We start from the raw sequence: 8,040 nt of genomic DNA, 5'->3' as shown, positions 1-8,040 counted from the left end.
GCTACTGGAGAAATGTGTTGCTCCTTGAACTGCAGTGCGCCAACCCCTTTTGTGTGTTCTTATGGGTCTATTACAGTGCTGAACAGCAGGAGAAGCTTTCATTGCATTGATTCAGTTCAAGGGGATGTATTGAGGTGTGTGTGTGTGTGTGTGTGTGTGTGTGGAAGACAGATGTCTGATCAGCTCTCTGCGTCTCAGTGGCAGGCAGCCACATAGCCGCTCTGTCACAGTTCCTGGGGCCGTGGTCTGATCTGAGATCTGCCAGGCGAGAAGAACACAGCCGTCTGTCGACAGCGCCAGTCAGCCAGCCATGAGCCATCACTTTGCTTTCTTTATCTTCCAAGACTATAAAGACATTGAGTGAGAAGGAAACAGAGAGATCAACACACCTCAGAGAGAAGGAAAAGCTGGATTCAAGGCTCAGGCCTTTTTTATCTCTGCGTCTGTTCCCTAAAATGTCTCTCCTGTATAATTTAGCTAGTCCAGATTTAGGGCTTGGAAAGACTATGAGGGCGTTCCTCAGGCGGGTGGGGCTATGTTGGGGGATAATAGTGGAGTGGTGTTGAATGTGGAGCTGCAGACTGGGAAATGCCTTCAGTCCCTAGAGGGAGAGGTTGGGCTAGACTGGAGAGGAGGAGAGGTTAGGGCAGCTGCTCTCCAGATGTCAGACCATCAACTCCTCCAGGACTAGAGGGCATGATGGTTGTTTGTGGATGGTGCATGTGTGTGGGGGGGTCTGCCATAGTCCATATATTGATTGTGGATGAACTGGGGACAAAATCTGTGTGGCCAATTTGGTTTTACTGAAGTTGCGTCCAGCGTGAGCTAAAATAGTTGCTGGTTTTTTGTTATGGGTTTAGGTGAAGCTCAGGACACATGTATCAGCTACAGTTAATGGTAGGGTAAGTCTCCAGGATAAGTCAGTGCCATATGTCCAAAAGTGAGCTGTGCTAACATGTAATGTGCATGCATACATCTGTACTAAATGACTTTAACAACTTGTGAGCAACGCAAACAAGTGTCACAGACTCCGCAGCCTAATGAAAACCAGCAGAGGCAGCTGGTAATGGATTAGTCAATCTTTTGTTGACTCAGACAGACTTCGGGAAACAGTGTTATTGAGATCATATTACTAATTTATTTCCAAGCACATGTTGAAACTCTGTGTGGATCTGTTTATCTGCATTATTTATGTGTTTAGGTGACAGGATTTCTGTTTTTTTCCTTTAAGTATTTATGCATTGTTGAGCACAGCTTGACAAAATGCTACTTGGAAGGGAAGCATAACAAGAATATTTAACAAAATATCAAATGTTGGAATGGATTATACTTGCTTTCAGCTTTGCAGTAATAATTCAGGATGGTTTGTGTTTCTCTTTCCGTTTCAATTTGGTCCTTTTTGGCTTGCCTGTGCAGCTTGACTACTGATATCTAAACATATATAAGTCAGCTAAACTCATCTATGTGCTAGGGCCATAATCAAAACAACTGAAAGGTTAATGAATGACAAAACTATAGTTAGTTGGGATGGTTGAAGTGTAGCACCTGGTCATCCTGTGAAAGACTAGAAAGAGGCCATATAGTCACTGTCATGGGTGTATATTACAAAGCTCCTGAAGGGTGCCATTCACTGAGAAGTTTCCTCAGTCTGCCATTGTTGCTAAATTAAGCTGAATTTCTCTGGGCTGCAGATTCCCAGACAAATTCTACAGGCTGGCCTGACAACTGGCATGGAAAATAGACATTAAGGATGAAATATGTGCTAGCGTTGCAAAATTCACATCACTACGTGTCAGCTATCGTAAGAGACATAGTGTAAGTTCCTCATTGTTAGTGTGCTGAACTGGTTATATCGCTTTGCTGAAATCTTGTCAATATGCAGTGTGACTTCTGCAAACCACATCATTCCTCCCTCGCTCTGTGTTGTGTTTTCAAAAGCTTTTGCTAGTTCAGAGTTTAATTTAAGGTTTTCCTGAACAAAAACATCTTTCCTTTTTAGGGCGAGATTGGCCAATGTTTCCATCCTGAAATACACACTTTTGATTACACTGCAAAGTGCTCAGCAGTATGCTATATTTTGGACCCATTGTTTAGAGATGAACACATAAACATGTTTACATGTAGATTTGCAGTCTAGAAAACACTCCCTCGAACCTGTCAAAACAGAAAGAAACATCTGTCTCGTTTTCTCTTTAAGTACAGACTCATGGTTGGGCCCATGTTTAAGCTTTAATACCAAGGCAGAGGAACTTTGCTTGCAAAAAAAAAGGAAGTAACAGCCTCTGAAAAGAGTTCTCTGTTGCATCAGTCTATGTCCCAGAAGCCTCCAATTCCTGTCTGCAGGCTGATCTTCCTTTGAGCTTCTTTTTAACATGTTTTGAAAGAGTGTGAAATGTGAAATCGTCATCTGGATTATCCTACAAACTGTACTAAGAAGTGGATGGTCAATTCCAATTTACCCAAATCAACACTTGAGCGAACGGTTTGGCAGATATAGAAATCTACATACAACATGTGTCCGTGAACTTGCAGACATAACATGTTGCCCTCGTGACCGGGCGGGCTACTCCAGAGCTCGCTGACTCCTGCTGGCACTGCTTTGTTCCAGTCATGTAAACTCTGTGGGACAGATTTACGATTTAGTTTTCATTCAGTTTATGTTTGCAATCTGTGTGTAATTTGAGCCATATATGCGGTGTTACAACACCAGCTAATTGAGCAATCAGTGACTGGGACTGCCTTGAAAGTGTTTTCTTTCAGTAATTGAGAGCTCAAAAAGGGGCAAGTCCAGCTTTAGGTTTGTATAAGAGCTGCACGCTTAGATAAAATAAATGTTAACTGAAGAAACAACACATGCAGGTTCTACTACAGTGAATGTGAATGCAATATCCAAATAATGACAAATACCCCTAAAGTAGAGTAATTACAGGCAGTTACTCTGGTATACACTGAACTGTAACAGCCTATTCTGTATATTTTATAGCTTAACCACTATAGATAACAGCTATAGCATCATTGTCTGAAATAACAAAGTTAATGGATTAGTTTTTGGATTAACATCATCATTGTTATTCAGTAATTATCATTTCTACTGAAAATAGGTAGAAATTGTGTTATATTTCTGTTTTTTTCCTGTTTGAAAGCTTCTGTCTTTGTCAAGGCTTTATTCGTGGAATGCCGTGTGATTCTCAAACTGCTATTTCATCTCCTGGTCATCTTTTAAGTATTGAAAATCCTTTTGAGCTAATTATTTACTTCAACATTCTTCACACAGTCAGGTGCCTCATTATCTCACCGGATTCTCTGAAACTTGTGTTTTTTTTATACAAGCCCTCCACACTTCGACGGAAGTTGGAATTTGATTTGTTATTTCACTCAAAGGAAACATTAATTCATGTAAAGATAAATTGTCTTTGGAAACTGTGGGTCAAGAGTTTCCAGACTATATCCTCCATGCCTGTGCTTTGAAATCTTGCCCGGAGTAAACTCAACCTGTAACTTGCCTTTGACAAGCACTCTGGATTGTGTTGTGTAAGAGAGCTGACACAATGCCAGAGCTTTGTTGGTGAGATTCTTTAAGCCCCTTGACGCTGAGGGTAAAAATGTGATAATAAGTGTTTCTCTTCAGCAAATCTCCCCCTCGGCCCCTTTATCAGCAGCACAGGAATCTTTAGTTGTTTGTGCTGCTTCAGTGCTATTTAAAGTTTGCAACCTGCAGTTTTAATTTAGAGCGCATGGTGAATCCTTGGAGAAGTGTAGTTGATGTGTGCGCTGTGGGGCACTGCCATCTGATCTAGTCAGGATTCAACATAGCTATATTTTCCAATAGATGTGAATCTGTTTAAAAGTATATTGCTTGTATAAAACAAACGCTCACCAGTTTTATAAGGTCATTAAGGACTTACTGACGGACTAAGGACTAATTTCTCTGTACCTATGTCGTGTGTGTGCGTGTGTGTGTGTGCACGCAGAGGTGAAAGAATACGAGCCACCCTTTGGGAACCTGAGGGAACACCCATGTGTAGAGAGTATGAAAGACAGCGTGCTCCGAGACAGAGGAAGACCTGAGATCCCTGACAGCTGGATCAACCACACAGTAAGAGACATCACACATACATACATGCAGTGTGAAACTTTAACTTCATGATCTCCTTTGGGCTGAGGTGACTCTGAACATTCAGGATCTCAAAAATGAAAAAATAAGAAATTACATCTGTATGACTGTATCCTCAAGGACCTCTCATGGTTGCGGTGACCACGGTTATTCACAATTTTTGAACAACATATTTGATTGACTTCTGACTACTCACTTTTCTTAACCAGTAGGAGCCACAAGTGATCAACAACGGCTTCAGTTTGGAATCTTGTGTCCCCTAGGGACAATGTCTGTTGTGATCACATCTGTGTTTGCTGATTCTTTGGTTGCCAGTTTCACTTTGACATTGACATTTTACATCACTAGTGTTTTGACGTTGTCTACTCTGATTACACCATCATAATATAACCTGTATATTGTCTCCGCTCCATTACACTATTCTCATGCATACATGCTGGACACACAGCCTGCCCTGCACTCCCTTAGGTTAGGTTTAGGAAAAGATCATAGTTTGTGTTAAAATAAATACAGTAGTTATATCAGTTAAGTTATGTTACGTTAGTAAAATATTCTTTGTAAGTTACGTACGTATGAAAACTAAAAATAAGTCAACGTTGACTTGTGGTTTCACATGGGGCACAAACGGCAGTCTCCTGGGTGAAAGTCCTGTGTTTGGTTGACCCGTCCATCCTCCCTGACCTCATTCTTGAACAGTCTTTGTCGCACTTTATACTAACAAATGTTTTTTTCTCTGGCATTCACACATAAAATGACATGCCATCTCTGCACAATAAAAGTCAGTAGAGACTAAATGACACATAAAAAGCAAAAAAGGTATTGTGATAACATGAGAAATTAAGACATTGGCGTGTTACCAGGCCTGGTGAATATCTGCACTCTTCTGAGTGCGCTTGCGTACATCATGAGTGGGTCACTATTTTGCTTATCTTGTGCACGTGCATGAGGACAGACGTGCATGCAGGTGAAGCATTCCTGCAATGGTGTCGCACTGATCAGCAGGTGGGGGTAATGTTCCAAGAAATGCAACAACGCACTTGCAAAGACAGTGAAGAAGAAGACTATAAGCTAGTAAACACAGATGTAAACAATGCACAATTTAAAATACATAAAACACTGGCTTTACAAAGGAAGGTTTTATGAGGGAGGAAATGTACTCCACAGATTTGTTAGACCTCAAGAATACACACAATGCGCTTTTGTGAGTAACACTAAATGTAAGCGTAACTTTTGTTTGTTTACAAGAAAACTCCACAGGGCGCATTTTAAGCTTACCTTTACACTTGGCATTTCCATTTTATATAGTGAAAGTAGTGCTGAATTATTTCCATTTAAACAAATCTAATACAAAATAGATAAGGAGAGATCAGATCTGTCAATAAAGCGCAGTCTGTACCTGCTGAAAGCCCTGAGATGTTCCAATCTACACTCTTTTTCTACTATTTTGTCTACCCTGTTTATGAGGGTAGGTTAAACAAGAGAAACGCCTGTCAGTATAATGCAGTACGGTTTGCCAGCACCACAAACTCCAGCCTCCAAAATGTACATACAGTAGAACCAACAGCTCTAAAAAAAACCTGCACATTATAATCTTTATGTGGGAGGAGTCACTGCAGGACTGTTTTATTAGATTACATTAGCTTTAGCTAGGTGTACCTAATAAACTGGTAACTCAGTGTATAATACTGCTGTAGTATACTATATCATTATATACTATTCATGTGATCCCTCTTTTGTTTTCACTCATAGAAAATCCACTAGCACACTGATTGGCATACACATAAATACACATGAACATTCATAGTTTCAGCTTGAGGTGATAATCTTCTGTCTCAGTCAGACTTGCCCCAAGTTAGTATCATTGACTGATTATATCTGTGCTCCACCGCTCCCCCTGCAGGGCATCCAGATGGTGTGCGCCTCCATAGAGGAGTGCTGGGACCACGACCCGGAGGCCCGTCTGACAGCCCAGTGTGTTGCTGAGCGCTTCTACGACATGGAGTACCTGGACAAGCTGTCAGATCGCTCTGACTCAGAGGAGAAGATCCCTGAAGAAATCTTTGTGGTGGATGAGAAGTAGGGCCCAACAGAAACACTGCCCCCCAGGGTGGCAAAGGAATTGCAACGGAGTGTCTGGGAGAAAAAGAAACTCCAGTGGATGCATTGTTTGCTATGGGTTCGTCAGAAATGTGTGATGGAGGAGCCGACTGGAAAATCATATAGATGAAACAGAACTGATACCAGAGATGGACTTCCATATACAGATCAGGACCAACATAAATATAAACAGCAGTGACGGACTTCATTTGTTTTCTTCTACATGCTCCAAAGACTGGTTTAAGTCGTGAACAAACAGGGAAATTGCATTGTAAAGCTTTTTTTAACCAAACACTATTTGCACTTTATCAATATCTATGCACACCAAATGATATATATTCTTTTTTGCTCTGACTGTACATTTCAGGTATAGGAAATAAAGGGACATCACGCATTTAGAAAAGGGGGTATAATGAACAAATGTAAAATATTAAGACTGTTAATAACACTATACAGTAATATACACTATACAACGATGATAGTATCGCCCCTTATAGTTTACTCGACTGCATACTTAAATGTTTTCCTTGATGGCCTTGGATAGATGTCAGCAGGACTGGATGATTCAAGGTGCAAGTATAATTTCTTGTGGCAAAATGGAAATTACCCACAGCAAAGAAACGGAAAATCCATCCAAGGTAGTAATCCACAGGGACAGCGGCTATCATATCTCCAGGACTATGAACTGTAAAATAAAGACAGCAAAATCAGCCTGCAAGGAACAGATATATACTGTGTTTGTGTTTGTACGTGTGTGTGTGTGTGTGTTTATATGTGTATTATTCAGAGGACTACGGTCCAAAAAAAGAGAGTCTGTTTAATCAGACAAAGAGAATAAAATAATATAGAGATATGTATAAAGGACTCCAAACTGGAAGTTCCAGTCTGCCACTTATATACTATAAAAGCTAAACTTTATTACAGAAAAGGGAATTTTTATCCAGTGGTCAGAAAAGATCTATATCAAAGTAATTTTTGTAATAAAAGTGTAAAGCCATAATTAAAAGTGTTACAGTACTGTAATGTGTGTGCGTATGTGTGCATGTTTTTAATGCAATCATATTGCTTTATACTTCGATTTTATGATTGTCCCTTAAGGGTGTATGATGATTTTACATTGTGAATGACTTTCATAGAAAATCTGAACCACTGTACAGCCCAAAACAAATCATTTTCAGGTCAACAATCAGAGCATGACATACCCATAGCTCATTATTACAGAAAGAACCACAATACTACCAGTATACAGCAGCAAGTATATGTTAAGCAATATGTTTGATATTTCTAACATTGAATCAATTGACTCCCTGTTAATTGTGTGGATCCTACTGAGAATCAACAGCTCTGTGTAGCTTTCTGCTCATTGTTTTTATTCACCAGACCTTATGGTTATGTCCTGCAGCTCTTGCCAATCCACCCATATATAAAACTCTTAAGTAAAAGTACTAATACAACAGTTTAAAAGATTCTCCATTAAAACAAAAAGTCCTACATTCTACATCTTAAGTAAAGTAAAGCACAGTGAAGTACACTTTTAAAGTACTCCTACTGCAGAAAAATGCTAACTGAGAGTGATAAAAATTATTAGATGGTTAATACTGATGCATCAGTTTTGGAGCATCAGCAGCTGGTGTATAAGCATTTGTAGCTGGCCACTGTGGAGTTAGTTTTAACTACTTTATATACAGTCAGAAGTACAGAAGTCTAGTGTTTCCTAAACTCCCAACCCGCCAAAGGGTCACACGTTAAATTTGAGGGGTCACGAGATTGTGAGGGAGAGATGCCACCACCAACTGATTAGGATCAAACCAAAGCTAAAACATCTCGGA

At 40.1% G+C, this 8,040-nt stretch overlaps 1 protein-coding gene across 2 annotated transcripts in view; it reads left to right on the top strand.

Moving 5' to 3' along the window:
• The window catches only part of LOC123976919 (TGF-beta receptor type-2-like), a 20,678-nt gene extending 13,444 nt beyond the window's left edge, over positions 1 to 7,234 (top strand). For both annotated transcript variants that reach the window (XM_046059322.1, XM_046059321.1), the window contains exons 6-7: positions 3,972 to 4,096; positions 6,015 to 7,234. In XM_046059322.1, coding sequence (XP_045915278.1) covers positions 3,972 to 4,096; positions 6,015 to 6,194 — 305 coding nt within the window. In that variant the 3' untranslated portion in view covers positions 6,195 to 7,234. The remainder of the gene's footprint in view (positions 1 to 3,971; positions 4,097 to 6,014) is intronic.
• The last annotated feature ends 806 nt before the right edge of the window (positions 7,235 to 8,040 follow it).

This window comes from Micropterus dolomieu, linkage group LG09 (assembly GCF_021292245.1).
Source record: "Micropterus dolomieu isolate WLL.071019.BEF.003 ecotype Adirondacks linkage group LG09, ASM2129224v1, whole genome shotgun sequence".
Lineage (NCBI taxonomy): Eukaryota > Metazoa > Chordata > Actinopteri > Centrarchiformes > Centrarchidae > Micropterus > Micropterus dolomieu.
The sequence above is the reverse complement of the archived record's forward strand: the minus strand, read 5'-3'. Positions and strand labels throughout refer to the sequence as shown.